This window comes from Hordeum vulgare, chromosome 3H, assembly GCF_904849725.1.
Source record: "Hordeum vulgare subsp. vulgare chromosome 3H, MorexV3_pseudomolecules_assembly, whole genome shotgun sequence".
Classification (NCBI taxonomy): domain Eukaryota; kingdom Viridiplantae; phylum Streptophyta; class Magnoliopsida; order Poales; family Poaceae; genus Hordeum; species Hordeum vulgare.
This window is the reverse complement of record NC_058520.1, coordinates 294,119,474-294,134,758: the sequence shown is the minus strand read 5'-3', so window position 1 is coordinate 294,134,758 and position 15,285 is coordinate 294,119,474. Positions and strand designations below refer to the sequence as shown.

General features: G+C 48.4%; 1 protein-coding gene across 4 annotated transcripts in view; it reads left to right on the top strand.

The window, feature by feature from the left end:
• The first annotated feature begins 837 nt into the window (after positions 1 to 837).
• The window catches only part of LOC123443680 (protein kinase and PP2C-like domain-containing protein), a 40,960-nt gene continuing 26,512 nt past the window's right edge, over positions 838 to 15,285 (top strand). For 2 of the 4 annotated variants that reach the window (XM_045120176.1, XM_045120175.1), the window contains exons 1-2: positions 978 to 1,182; positions 1,332 to 1,449. In XM_045120176.1, coding sequence (XP_044976111.1) covers positions 1,059 to 1,182; positions 1,332 to 1,449 — 242 coding nt within the window. In that variant the 5' untranslated portion in view covers positions 978 to 1,058. Of the gene's footprint in view, positions 1,183 to 1,331; positions 1,454 to 15,285 lie in introns of all 4 variants that reach the window. The other 2 variants (XM_045120174.1, XM_045120173.1) reach the window with 2 other exon arrangements.

The window sequence follows — 15,285 nt, the reverse complement described above, 5'->3', positions numbered from 1 at the left end:
TTAAATTATGAGCTCTTGCAGCATGATCATAATGGTAGTAACCAAAGGAGGAGGGAAGCACGTTTGTAGCATGTTTAAACATTCCAAATAAAAATAAGAAGGATTGTAATAGTCGTGAGTACAAGGAAGCAAATCTGTAGGTCTTCGAAAACATGTTTATGAACATATGAAGCCCGAATATGTTATCTAAAAGGCTATCACCAAATTGAAGAGCTGGTAGAAATTTTTCACGTCATACGAATCACATAGAAGAACGAGCGATGTGTTGTGATATTGGTGAATTAATAGGAAAAACTAACTTAGTTCAAAAAATCAGTCATGATTCTTGACAGTAGTTATTCAAGGCTAAATCATACGGACTCAAACTTTTAGATACATATTGTGCACGGAAACAAATCTCAACTGCATGGGAAGCAAACTTCACTGAAACAAAAAATTTGTGGATATATTCTCCCGAAAATAGGAAGCAAACTTCACTGAAACAAAAAATTTGTGGATATATTCTCCCGAAAATAAGAGGGAATGGATACGCAGCAGTGAAAAATAAAATGGAAGCAGTTATTTCATGAATGATTTTCGGGAGAGTACTTTCCTTTAAAAAGCAATTAATGGCATTAGCGGGGAACAACCTCAGGTGCACAGTTTCTGGAAGCAATTAATGGCTGCATTAGCGGGAAACAACCTCAAGAACACAGTTTCTGGAAGAAATCCAACGCTCCAGACTCTCTATATCTAACGGTAGAATACTAGTCCGATGGATGCTTAGGAATCAGTAGTCTGATTTCTAACGGTGTCCGTCTGATGGATGCTTAGGAATCAGTAGTCTGATTTCTAACGGTGTCCGTCTGATGGATGCTTAGGAATCATAGTCTGATTTCTAGCTGTGTAAAGAAAAACAGCCCGAGTAACAAGCCAAGTCAACAGATCGGGTCACTGTCGAACCGTTGGCCTTCCCGTCGCAACGCCGTTCTCCTTTCCTTCCCCCACCAACCAGTCGAGATTCAATTAACTCATCTCCCAGGCGACACAACGCCGACGAGGAGGTCGAGGCGGCGCCGATGGGTCTGGTGGAGGTACCGCCGGAGGAGACCAACCGTTGCGTGCGCGGGTGCTGCCGTAGCGACGCCATCCCGCTCCACCTCCCCGCCGCGTCCTTCTCCCTTCTCTCCCCCATCGCCCGAGGTAACTCCTCCCCATCCTTCTTTCTCCTGCCCCTCCCCCCGCCCATTGTTTTAATTTGCGAGTAATGGTGTGTGTGCCGATTGGGTTGGGTTGGGTTGGGGTGGGGTGGGATGGCACGACGATGTGACCTCACATGACCCGCCGTGCAGGGTCGGAGAGCACGGTGTACGAGGCGCGATTGGGGGGCGAGCGTGCGGCGGCGAAGAAGCCTGTGTTGTCCACTTCCGACGACCTCGATAAGTTCCATTACCAGCTCCAGCTTCTATGGTCGGTAATCTCTCTTTCACTGCTCCACCGCGCATGCCTCATTGTCTAACAAATTCCCCATATCCCCAATGGCTGCAAGGGAAGCCATTGCTCAAAAGTCAAAACTGATGTGCATTTGCTACCTTGCAATAGACGTCCGATTGGGAATTACTAAGTAGAGGATGAGCTAGTGTGCTTGTGCTGCCATCTAGCTGTAGGGGCTAAAAGCTTGGCACAAAAAAATGAACCCAAGTTCTGCCGTCATTAGGAGCTCTCCTCACACGACTGGAATAGCATTGCAGCATGTTATTCTCGCAAAGAGTTAGAAGTATATATTGTAGGAACCATGCAATATTATAGGAGTATATATTCTTCACGTAACTGTACTGAAAGGGCTGTTTTGTTAGTGGTGGCTACCAAGTTTTTAGTATCCCATCAATAAAAACGATACTACCTCCGTCACGGTTTATAAGGCACGGTTAAGTTTGCGTGCATTTCCACAACACATGAGGTTTAAGACGCATTGCATTTACTCCTAGCAGCTAATTAGTACTTCGTTGTACTACTTCTATATGCATGTGTAGTGTGAATGCTATTTTTCAACTCATTTTACAGCCAATCAATAACAACCTAGGTTCTAAAGAATTTCCATGCACGCTTTTTAAACCGTGACGGAGGGAGTACGATATATCAGGCAGTTTCGGAATCATGATGCCATGATATTTGTATATTTAAAGACCATTAGTTTTATTGGGACAAACTGAATATGACGTTATTTCAATATTAAATGTTCAATACACCTCATGGTCTAAAAACAATCTGATTATTTTTTAGTGTTTTAAGAATAATATTAGATGCTTAATACACCTCATGGTTCAATGTCTGATATGTCTCACGATTCTAGCGGCACTTTGATCTCTAGCGTGATATGATAGTGGTAATATCAGATTATGATACATGGTGTGATTCGTATCGTTTCTCTTGCGTAGTATTGAAAGTGCGTTATATCGACTAAGGGGGTGAATAAGCGATTTTTAGAAATTCGTCACTGAGGAAATTCCTAGCGAGGAAAATCTTTAGTCACGAATTGAGTGTAGCAGAATAAGTACTCAAACAAATGTGTAAAAGCAGCGATAACTTAGTCATCAAAGTAAAATGAAATGTTCAGGTTGCACAGGTAGCGTGATCAGGATAAGCAGGTGGCGAATAACTGAAGTGAAGAATTTGAGGTGAGGAGTTTGAGAAAGTCTTCAGTCCAATTCTTCAAACAGTAAAGATTTGAGGAAATGAAAGGGTTGAGGAATTAGAACCCGGTGTTTGATGAAGACAATGATTTGATGATCCAGTACAACTGTTGTGACAGTCGTACGTCTGGTTTGGAGCGGTTTGGTATTTAAACCAAAGGACACACAGTCACAAGACACTAAGTCCTTACCGTATTCTCCTTGAGCTAAGGACACACAGTCCTCGCCCAAAACTCGTGGTAAGTTTTCAGGGCAGACTTCCAAACCCTCACAAACTTGGTCAATCGGCGATCCACAATTTACTGCTGAATGCTCTAGACCATAACGCCTAACTGTCTGGAGGATGCACAGTCCTTAAAGTTAACAAGCGTCGGTTCCAAACAAGAACAATTTCTTCAGTGATGCTCAATCACTTTGGGTGTTTGGGTTTTGATTTGGGTGTTTGGGGTTTTTCCTCACTGATAATTTTCTCTCAAAGTCTTTGAGGATTGGGTTGCTCTCAAATGACAAATTTTCAGTTTCTCTCGCAGAGCAGCCAACCAACTAGTGGTTATGGGGGGGGTTATTTATAGCCGGGGAGCAACCCCGATGAAAGGATGTGGATGTCGCCTAGAGGGGGGGTGAATAGGCGCTTTAAAATAATTACGGTTTAGGCTTGAACAAATGCGAAATAAAACTAACGTTTAATTTGTCAAGCACAAAACCTACAACAACTAGGCTAACCTATGTGCACCAAAAACTTATGCTAAGCAAGATAAACAACTAAGTGATAGCAAGATATATGACAATAAACAATATGGATATCACAAAGTAAAGTGCATAAGTAAAGGGTTCGGGTAAGAGATAACCGAGGCACGCGGAGACGATGATGTATCCCGAAGTTCACACCCTTGCGGATGCTAATCTTTGTTGGAGCGGTGTGGAGGCACAATGCTCCCCAAGATGCCACTAAGGCCACCGTAATCTCCTCACGCCCTCGCACAATGCAAGATGCCGTGATTCCACTAAGGGACCCTTGAGGGCGGTCACCGAACCCGTACAAATGACAAATCTTGGGGCCGGTCACCGGTACCCGTACAAATTGCTCGGGGCAATCTCCACAACCTAATTGGAGACCCCGACGCTTGCCCGGAGCTTTACACCACAATGATTGAGTTTCGAGACACCACCAAGCTTCTAGGACGCCAAAGCATCCACGAAGAACAATATCTAGGGTACTAAGTACCAAAGGTAATAAGCTTCTCAAACTTCACTTCCACGTATCACCGTGGAAAACTCAAACAATGCAACTAATGCAATGGCAAGGGCACACGGAGTGCCCAAGTCCTTCTCTTCCAAATCCCACCAAAGCAACTAATGCTAGGGAGGAAAATGAGAGGAAGAACGAAGAAGAACACGAAGAACTCCAAGATCTAGACCCAAGGGGTTCCCCTCACTTAGAGGAGAAAGTGATTGGTGGAAATGTGGATCTATATCTCACTACCGCTCCTGGAGCGGTATTACCGCTAAGGAGCGGTACTACCGCTCGCACCAGGAGCGGTACTACCGCTGGATACTGAAACTGCTCTAACTTTCGCATACGGACTCCGAATTCAACGAAACCAAGTTTGTTGGAAAGCTAACGACATGGGCTAACACAATCTTGATAGAAATATCAATAAGAAGCAAGTGAGAAAAGTCCCATAAGAAAATGGTGAGAACCCTTCTTCGAATAAGACCGGTAAAAACTCACAACATCGAAAACATCATAGAAGATGCATATGGACTCCGTTTTCGATGAACTCGAGCTTGTCATGAAGATGAACATAAGATCTAAAACTCACAAAGAGAAACACCAAACAAGAAACAAGAAGTATGATGCAAGGATGCAAATGGTTTGAGCTCTCAACGGACGATACGATCAAGCTACTCACTTGAGAGCCCCCCCTTGATAGCACGACAATCTATCCTAAAACGGAAAACCTATCAAGGGCAAACCTATACCTTGCACCTCGTCCTCTTGAGATAGATGACGATGATCTTGGCTTCCTCAAGATGGACCACCTTTATTGATTGCGTTGGCTTGATGAAGACTAGTTGATTGCTCCCCCATAGACACTATGGGTGAGCCGCTCTTCAGCATATCTTCACAACTCCGTTGCCACCATCCTCCACCATTTGGCGTCATCCTCCATGGGTTGTATGAGATTTTCCTCTTGACGCAAGCCCCATGGAAACACACCTAACCCCACATAGAACTCTCAGGAAGACCATGGGTTAGTACACAAATATGTAATGGACAATGCTTACCATACCATGGGATCACTTGATACCTCTCGGTACATCTTGTACGCTATGTGTGTTGATCATCTTGATTTACTCTTTGTCTGACGATCTTGATCAACCTTGTGTCTCTATGACCATTCTTTGGATAATACCTTGAATACCAACTTGGTCATCATATAAACTCCTTGAACCCAACAGATGGACTTCAAGAAATGCCTATGGACAAATCCTATAAATATAACTTAAGGCAACCATTAGTCATAGGAATTGTCATCAATTACAAAAACCACATATGGAGATATATGATCTAACACCCGACATGAATTGACATTAATGCCCCATTGATATGACCGTTAGGTGGATAAGGTTGGGGACAGCTGGCGCGCAGCACAACCTCGGTCGGACCGTTTTGGCTATGAAAGTCCTCATGTCACTCATGTTTCTCACAGGTAGGTGATTCACACTGGCGAAGACCTAACTTCTTAGTTAGAGCAAATTCCTCATAGACCAGAAGATCTTCGTCTCTGTCACTGAAGAATTTGACTAAGCTGTTTAGGATTTCCAAAGGCTTCATCCGAAGGGTTTATATGTGTAGGCTTTGAGATGAGCATCAGTTGGAAACTTTTCCTTAGTTTTACGTTGACCCCCTTTAACAATACGGTGGTCCTATGACACACCCTTTAACAATACGGTGGTCCTATGACACAGAATACAGAAAATGAAACTATGAAAACGAAAGTCTTCACGCTTCAGAGTTTTTACATCGATCTTTTCACGGACACACCAATTTCCTCACTTTCAAAGTCTTCAGAGAAAATACCAAAGTCTTCAGCCGAAGACATACATTTTTAGGGGTCGATATTCTTCGAATAACTCAAACTCCTTAGTGACTTATAGAGCCTGTGTACACTCACAAACATATCAGTCTCTTAACCTATAAGTTTTCAATACACCAAAATCACTAAGGGGCACTAGACGCACTTACAAGTATATATCTTAATATCGTTCAATATATGATCCACATCGTGATACGAAAAACTCTGGTTACTGCTGCATTCAACTTTTGGTCAGAAATGATTCTTATATCGTGGAAAAGCTGTTAACATCTTGAACGATTACTATTTGATGGATAAGTCTCTGTACTAGGGTCTTTGTGGGGCTGCAGCACATGGTCCTTTGTGGGGCTGCAACACATGGTCCTTGTGGCTGTTAGGATAGAATCCTTGACCATCTATTTCTTCACGGACACACCAATTTCCTGACTTTCAAAGTCTTCAGAGAAAATACCAAAGTCTTCAGCCGAAGACATACATTTTTAGGGGTCGATATTCTTCGAATAACTCGAACTCCTCAGTGACTTATAGAGCATGTGTACACTCACAAACATATCAGTCTCTTAACCTATAAGTCTTCAATACACCAAAATCACTAAGGGGCACTAGACGCACTTACAAGTATATATCTTAATATCGTTCAATACTATGATCCACATCGTGATACCGAAAACTCTGGTTACTGCTGCATTCAACTTTTGGTCAGAAATGATTCTTATATCCTGGAAAAGCTGTTAACATCTTGAAGGATTACTATTTGATGGATAAGTCTCTGTACTAGGGTCTTTGTGGGGCTGCAACAATGGTCCTTGTGGCTGTTAGGATAGAATCCTTGACCACCAAGGACTGGCAGTTAGGATAACATCTTAGACTAGCATCTTAGCAGCATCTTAGACTAACATCTTAGCATATGCTTGGCTGGCTAGCAGCCTATAAATATGTATCCCCAACCCCTCAGGTTGGCATGGCATTGTGTGAGAAATAAACCAACGAAAATTGTCCCAACTCTCCTAGTGTCATCTACAACTATCAATGCTCAGGCTGAAAGGTCTAACAAGTCGAATTGTCCCAACTCTCCTAGTGTCATCTACAACTATCAATGCTCAGGCTGAAAGGTCTAAAAGTGGTATCAGGGCCTCGTTGTCTTGTACCCTAAGCATTTCCTGCTCACCTCTCTCACCGGGAGTTGAGCAGCCCAAGCCGGTAGCAGCAGTTGCTCCGACTGCCCCTGGTTACCTCCCTCCCTTCGGACTGTTGAGCAACAGCTTGTCAGAAGCAACCTCTTCTTCATGCAAAAACTCATCAGAAGCAGCCTCTTCTTCACGCAACAACCCCCCTGCAGCAAGCCATGTTTGCAGGTCGCTCTCAGCACACGGCTACCTCGAGCACGCGGCGCCGGCAGGAGGCCGACTGCGTCGTGGCAGAGGAGCGTGAGCGAGCGGCTACAGCAGCCGCTGCTGCAGCAGCAAGGGCGCCGAGGCTGGCTGCGGCGGAGCTGGCAGCAGCCAGAGCGGAGGTAGAAGCAGACTGGGCGGAGGTAGAAGCACCAGCAGCGGAGGCAACACGTGAGGCTACGGCGGATGCCAAGGCACTCCGCGGCGGCTCCGGCAGCTGCAACGGCTCCGTGCCTATGGACGACGCCGCCGATGCGGACCGCGCCGATGTGGCGCCCGCACCAATGTGGCGCGAGAGCGGACGGCGGAGTGGGCAGCCAAGCACACCCGCGCACATCGCGATGGCGCTCCAGGTGGAGGTGCGCACGGCGACGGCAGCTGCGACGACCAGGACCGTGGCCTCTACGAGGTCCGGACTGTGGTCAGGGATGTTGGTCCCGGTGTTGGGTGTCCTACCCTCACCAAAACCAACTATGTCGAGTGGGCCGCGATTATGAAGATCAGGCTCTAGGTGCGACACCTGTGGGAGGCGGTCCAGGACACCAACGTCAACCACCAAGTGGGTCGACGGGTGTTTGGGATATTACCCGTTGTATGACCCGCCCTATTGGGCCGGGTTAGCTTCATGGCCACTCAACATTCATGATTCAAAGATGGGCTTAGACCCAGGATGTGGAAGGCGTTAGGTGATCTCCAGCAAAGAGCCGGCCGAGCCCGAGGGCCCAGATGGCGACTCCTGGCCCAAGAAGAGGAAGACTCGTCGGGTAGTTTCCTTGCTTGAGAGACACGGCGGCTTAGAGATATGTCAGGTCACGACTTATGATGTGGCCTGGACTCTTGTAAACCTAGGGCCTCGGCTTGTCTATAAAGGCGAGTCTCTAGGATAGATAGATAAAGTTACAATCCATCGAGAGCTAGGTCAGACGAGTTACGCACCCTTATAACCGATTCCATCATCAATATACACAAAGCAGGATGTAGGCTTTTACCTCCATCGGAGGGGCCGAACCTGGGTAAAACCCGAGTCTCGCTTCCGCTTAACTCCTTTGAGTTGCCACCAAGGTGCGATGGCTCCATCTCTAAGTCCTTTCATGAGGACATCTGCCATGACAAAACCGCGACAGTTGGCGCCCACCATGGGGCTACCGCACGGTGGAGTTGAGTTCTCAAAGGGAGCCCTTCCAGGGTTTGGGAGCTACGCGGTTGGCCTCATGACTAAAAGCCGCCGCGGGAAGTACTACATCGACCACTCTCAGTGGGGGCCTGGCGCCGATTCAATCGAATCTGGTTACCGGGTCCCCTTCGGCAAGGTCCACGTCTTCATTGGCAAGTTTGGGGCTCCCGTGCGTGAGCCGGACATCTGCACCGACATCGTCGAGCCGGCTCGGGTCGCCCAACCCGCCAAACGTCAGATCAGGTCGCGCCACGTTGTTGTTGGTTTTACGCAGGGGATCGACCTACCGGATGAGCCGGTGATTGAGGAGAACAACCCTGTCAACTTGGATGACGAGTCATCCATGGGCGATACAGATTCAATCTACCCCCTCCATGATGGGCGGCTTGGGGGTTTGTCCGAGGCGTGGATCTCCGAGGATTTCCAAGAACCTCATCGTCAGGTCGCCATCTACATGGCAGGAGCAGCGGCGGCTCAGCTGACCGCGACGGATAACAACCGAGCCAGCGGGTCTGGGAAGACTCCGGCTCAAGCCATGGCAGATCTAGTGGCAGAGATGTCTAAACTCACGGCGGTCGTCGTGACCACGGAGAACCAAGCAGAGGTTAACGCCAAATTGGCGAAGCTGAGGGAGGAGATGACCAAGATCCAGCGCGAGATCGAAGTCGAAGCCACCAGGATGGCGGCTTCAGCGCCAACAACGCACTTCGGATGTGGTTCACCAGAGGAGGCATCGTAACCGTCTACCGACCGATCTAAACCGTACCCGACTCTTTGACAGCCCACATACTCCTGGGTTGGAACCTAACCCGCCATGGCGAGTCACTCAGCAGGTTGAGCCAGCCCAGCCGCCGCCCAATCCACAGTCGCCTCGGCTGACGCCGGCACAGCCGCCACGCTTCCAAACGCCGCAGGGTCACTTTTCTAACCCCGTTGACAACGTGCTGGCCACGACCCGCAACTTAGAGTCTCTTACCATCCACGGAAACTCTATTGCTGAGGTGGAAGCAAGGAACGCCATCGAGATGCTGAAAACAACGGTGGTCCAACAGGCGCAGTACTCGTATAGTCGTGATCGGCTGCATTCTACACCTCACGCAAGTCATACCAGGAGTTGCCGTAATGACTCGCCCGCAGTGTCCAGCGTTGAGCAGCGTCGACATCCGCAGACCAACCCGCCTGGATTGCCAGGCACACATGCCCAAGACCTTGTGGACGCAGCACGAGACGCCCGTCTGGCGGAGGCAGCAACAGCGGCGGGTCAAGGCTATCAGGCTTATGTGTCGCCTTCCTCGGCGCACGGCGAGTCAGGAGGCAGGAACATAGGGATTCCCTGTTTATCACCCGCCCTCCGCAATGAGTGTATGCCCAAGGACTTTAAGGGTCCGCGCAAAGTTCCCAACTACACGCCTGACCGTGAGCCGGGAGCGTGGGTTGAGAGTTACGAGCTTGCGATGGACATGCTCGATGTTAGCGACAAGGTGTGTGCCAAGTACTTTACAATGATGCTCGAAGGGACGGCACGCACTTGGCTGAAAAATTTGCCGCCCAACTCCATCAACACCTGGGCCGAGTTGAAGGAACGTTTTGTCAAGAACTTTAGAGGAACTTGCAAGCGCCCAATGACTATTGTCGACTTACAACAATGTGTCCAACGCTCAGATGAGTCGCCCCATCATTGGACACGGCGGATTGCAGAGATAATCCATTCATCGGATGGCATCACGGCGGCTCAGGCTGTGCTGATTTTGGAGAAAAACTCACTTCCAACCCCTGGTGTTGAAACTTGGGCGACTCAAGCGGAAAGTGCAGGATATGGGCGAGTTGATGGATAACCTAACTAGATATGCCGAGTCAGACGGCACCAAAGATCCCGGAGAGGACGATGACAAAGTCAGCGACGCCAGGGAGGGAGAGTCATCCAGAGGCCATTCTCAGGTCCAGGGACGTAACAACAATAACCCTGGGAACCAAGGAAAGAAAAGGCAGCAGGAAGGTGTCACTGATTTCGTCGCCAATACTAACACCGGGGCCGTGAATCAGCGTCAGAAGAAAAGTGGGAAACGGGGCTTCAGTGGCAAAAGACAACATAACTATCAGGAGATGCTCAAAAGCCACTCATTCTTGGGAAAACTGTTTTGTGATGCAGGAATTTTGTGCCGAGGCACTCAAGAACAACCAAGGAGGGAGTAGTGGTGGACACCCAGATCAATTTGGTTCGGACGGCTCACACGGGAATCCATTTGGCTGTTTCCCCAACCCTTGTCCACAGGGCGGGTCTCACTCCAACGCTGGGCAGTACCCGGTCCAGAGTAACCAGCAATATAATGCTCAGGGCGGCTTTCAGCAGCAGCTTAACCCGGGCGGCTCTCAGCAGCAGAACGACAACAGTGGCTTCCAAAATAACCCCAAGCAGTTGATAGTGGGCAGTATCACGTGTTTACGACTAATGCTTGCAAGAGTGACAAGAAGGTTAATCAGAGAGGCCTCAACATAGTGAGCCGGCGCTTCCCAGGTATCTCAACTGGTCTAAGCAGCCTGTTACCTGGAGTAGGGAGGACCACCTGCCCCGGGTTGATAACCCTGGCGACTTGGCATTGGTTGTGGCACCACAGGTTGGGGGCTACACCCTCTCCAAAGTCCTCATGGACGGTGACAGTAGTATCAACATCTTATACCATGACACTTTCCGGAGAATGAGTTTCTCTGAAGGCGACTTGTTGCCTTCCTCCACGGTCTTCCACGACATCGTTCCGGGTAAGTAGGCATATCCTGTTGGGCGAATTAAACTTAATGTGGCTTTTGGCACCGAGTCTAACTACAGAAGCGAGTCTCTCACGTTCGAGGTGGTCAAGATCAAGAGCCCTTATCATGCGCTTTTTGGTTGGCCGGCTTACGCCCACTTCATGGCCCGGCCGTGTTATGTCTACCTTAAGCTCAAGATGCCAGGCCCTAGAGGAACCATCACGATAAGTGGAGATCGGAAGATAGCTCAAGAGTGCGAAGGAGATGCTGCTTATGCTGAGTCGGCTTGCGCTGCTGAGGAACTCAAGTTTCATCAGGCCAATGTTGACCCGGCAGATATGACTCCGCTCAAGAAGCCCACTATCGATTCAGAGCCGCCCCTCAAGTTCAAACCAAGCGATGACACCAAGCAAGTTGATTTCACGCCTCGCGACTCTTCCAAGCAATTCACTGTTGGGACGGGTCTGGATCCCAAATAGGAAAGCACGCTCATCGAATTCATCCGTGAGAATCGGGACATTTTTGCATGGAAACCTTCTGACATGCCAGGTGTACCAAGAGAATTCGCTGAGCACCACCTTAATGTAGATCACAAGATGGAGCCGGTTCGGCAGTACCTCCGTCATTTCAACGAGGAGAGGCGTAAAGCAATCGGGGAAGAGGTAGCCCGGCTCTTGGCTGCTGGGTTCATTGTGGAAGTTTTTTATCCAGAGTGGCTGGCCAATCCAGTCTTGGTCCTCAAGAAGAATGGCACTTTCCGCATGTGCATTGACTACACCGACCTTAATAAGGCCTGCCCAAAGAACCCTTTCGCTCTCCCTCGTATTGATCAAATCATTGACTCTACGGCGGGTTGCGAGCGGCTGTGTTTTTTGGATGCATACTCAGGTTATCACGAGATCAAGATGGCTTTGGAGGATCAAGAGAAGACGACCTTCATAACCCCTTTTGGTGCTTTCTGCTATGTCTCCATGCCATTTGGGCTTAAGAGTGCAGGGGCGACTTATCAGCGCTGTATCCAGAATTGTCTGCACAAACAGATCGGGCGCAATGTTCACGCTTATGTTGATGACATAGTGGTGAAATTCCAGAGGAAGGAGTCACTTCTGGAGGATCTTAAGGAGACGTTTCACAATTTGCGTGTGTGTCAGATGAAACTTAACCCGACCAAGTGTGTTTTTGGTGTCCCTGCACTGAAGTTATTGGGTTTCTTGGTGTCAGAACGAGGCATTGAGGCTAACCCGGATAAGATTAAGGCGATTACTTCTCTTAGCAAGCCGGCTAATATCAACCAGGTCCAGCGTATGGCGGGATTGTATCGTAGCTCTGAGTCGCTTCATAAGCCACCTTGGTGAGAAGGCCATACCTCTTTATCAGCTGCTCAAGAAAACAGACCACTTTGTGTGGACAGACTCGGCCAACGAAGCTTTTGAGGCCCTGAAGAAGCAGTTGGCTGAGCCGCCCATTTTAGTCGCCCCTACTGACAAAGAGCCTATGCTCCTGTACATTGCTGCTAACTCTAAAGTAGTGAGTGTGGCAGTGGTTGTCGAACGCAAGGAAGAAGAAAGGAGTACCCGGTCAAAGGCCTGTGTACTTTGTCAGCGAAGTCTTGACCCTCTCCAAACAATGTTATCCACACTGGCAGAAGTTGGTTTTTGGGATTTTCATGGCAAGCCGGAAGTTGAAGCACCACTTCCAGGAGCATCCGATCACGGTGGTTAGTTTTGCGCCACTTGGCGATATCATACAAAACCATGAAGCGACCGGGCGGATTGCTAAGGGGGCCATTGAGCTCGGTCCTCACCATGTGAAGTATATGCCCCACACGGCTATCAAGTCCCAGGCCTTAGTGGATTTCATCAACGACTGGACCGAGTTGCAAATCCCAGAGGACAGACCTGATCACACATATTGGACTATCCATTTTGACGGGTCCAGGCAACTGGAAGGCTCGGGGGCTGGTGTGGTACTGACTTCCCCGCAGGGTGACAAGTTTTGCTATGTCCTACGGCTCATGTTTCCATGTACTAACAATGCAGCGGAGTACGAGGCTTTGCTCCATGGGCTTAGGATCGCCAAAGAGATGAACCTTAGCCGGGTTAGATGCCTGGGCGACTCAGATCTGGTGGCGCAACAAGTTTCAGGGACGTGGGATTCCAGGGACCCGTTGATGGCGGCTTACAGGCGTGTTGTATCAGATGTGGCGGGTCACTTTCATGGTTATCAAGTTGATCATATTGACCGCCGCCTCAATGAGGCAACTGACGCTCTTTTACGACTCGGGTCACAGCGTAAGCCGGTTCCTTCCAATGTATTTTTGGATATCCTGCATAACCCGTCCGTGAAGTTGCCTTCTGAGGAGGATATAGCGGTCCTTGACCCGGAATCTCAACTTGTGGCGGCTCTTCGTGCCACTTCGGATTGGGCGGTCCCTTACATGGCTTATTTGGCACGGGGCGAGTTACCGGCTGATGAGTTGTTGGCTTGCCAAATTATCCGGCGATGCAAATCCATGGTCATACATAAGGCCGAGTTGCACAAACGAAGCACTTGTGGAATTTTTCAAAGATGCGTCTCGCCCGAAGAAGGCCGTGCTATCCTTAATGAGATTCACGCCGACGACTGTGTTCATCACGCTGGGTCACGATCGTTGGTATCGAAAGCCTTTATACATGGATTCTATTGGTTGACGGTTCACGCCGATGCTGAAGACATAGTGCGCACGTGTGATGGTTGTCAGAAATTTGGGCGTCAGATGCATGTGCCGACTCAAGAATTGCGGATGATCCCAATTACATGGCCTTTAGCACTCTGGGGGCTTGACATGGTTGGTCCTTTTAAAATGTCTTCCAACAAAAAGACTCATCTACTAGTGGCGGTTGACAAGTTTACCAAGTGGGTTGAAGCAAAGCCAGTTAGCAGTTGCGATGCAGACACGGCCGTCAAGTTTCTCAAGAAGTTGATTTTTCGCTTCGGATATCCCCATAGTATCATCACTGATAATGGTACTAATTTATCCAAAGACGCCATGCAAGAATTTTGTGAAAAGGAGCACATCCGGCTTGATGTCTCTGCGGTTGCACATCCCTAATCCAATGGACAGGCGGAAAGAGCAAATCAAGAAATCTTACGTGGGATCAAACCTCGACTCATGGTTTCTTTGGAACACACTCCGGGTTGCTGGGTTGAAGAGCTTCCTTCAGTACTTTGGAGCATAAGGACTACCCCCAACAGGTCCACTGGTTACACGCCCTTTTTCTTGGTCTACGGAGTTGAAGCGGTCTTACCAAGTGACATAAGGCTTGACTCGCCACGAGTTGCCGCTTATGTTGAGGAGGACAACGAGCTGGCGCGTCAAGATTCATTGGATGCTTTGGAGGAGGAGCGTGACTTAGCCGCAGCACGGTCGACGACTTACCAGCAAGACCTGCGGCGCTATCATAGCCGCAGAGTCAGAAGTTGGGTCTTTCAGGAAAGCGACTTAGTGTTTCGATTGATTCAAGATCATACCGGTATGCACAAATTATCACCTCCGTGGGAAGGACCTTTTGTCATCAGCAAAAGTCTTCATCATGGTTCTTACTACCTGGTGGACCTTCGTCCAGATCGGCCAACAACAGAGGTAGAAACAACCCGGCCGTGGAACATTGCCCACTTACGGCCTTATTATACTTAGAGCCATAGGCTCCTTATCATTGTACATAGTTTAGTCCTTGTACTCTTATATATATATATAACAATAAAGCCGACGCCCACGAAATTCGGGGTCTCTGCCATTTCAACTTCTTGAAAGCATGAGTCTTTATTGTTTCATAAGACGCCCAAGCATGGACGCTATCAGTATCAAAGAGCATAAGTCGCCATGCTGCACTAATTTCAAAACTGGATACTGGTAAGTCAAAGAGGACCAAAGTTGCCACGTTGCACGGTTCAAACATGGGCGCCTTATATGATTTTGAGAATTTAGCCGGCTTACTTGGGGGCTACTAGTTCACAAGTCGTTCTGCAGTAAGAGTGTAAACGCTTCTGCAATCCTATGTCCGACTTTTCCTTAATCATAGGTCAGTTGGGGGCTTCTACTCACTGAGTTCAGCCTAAATATCCTCTTGGCTAGCGAAAAATTAACGCATTACAATGGTTATACTGGACTGTATGTTTGGCGACTCGCCCTATGGTCCCATATACTCTTGGCGAGTCAATCC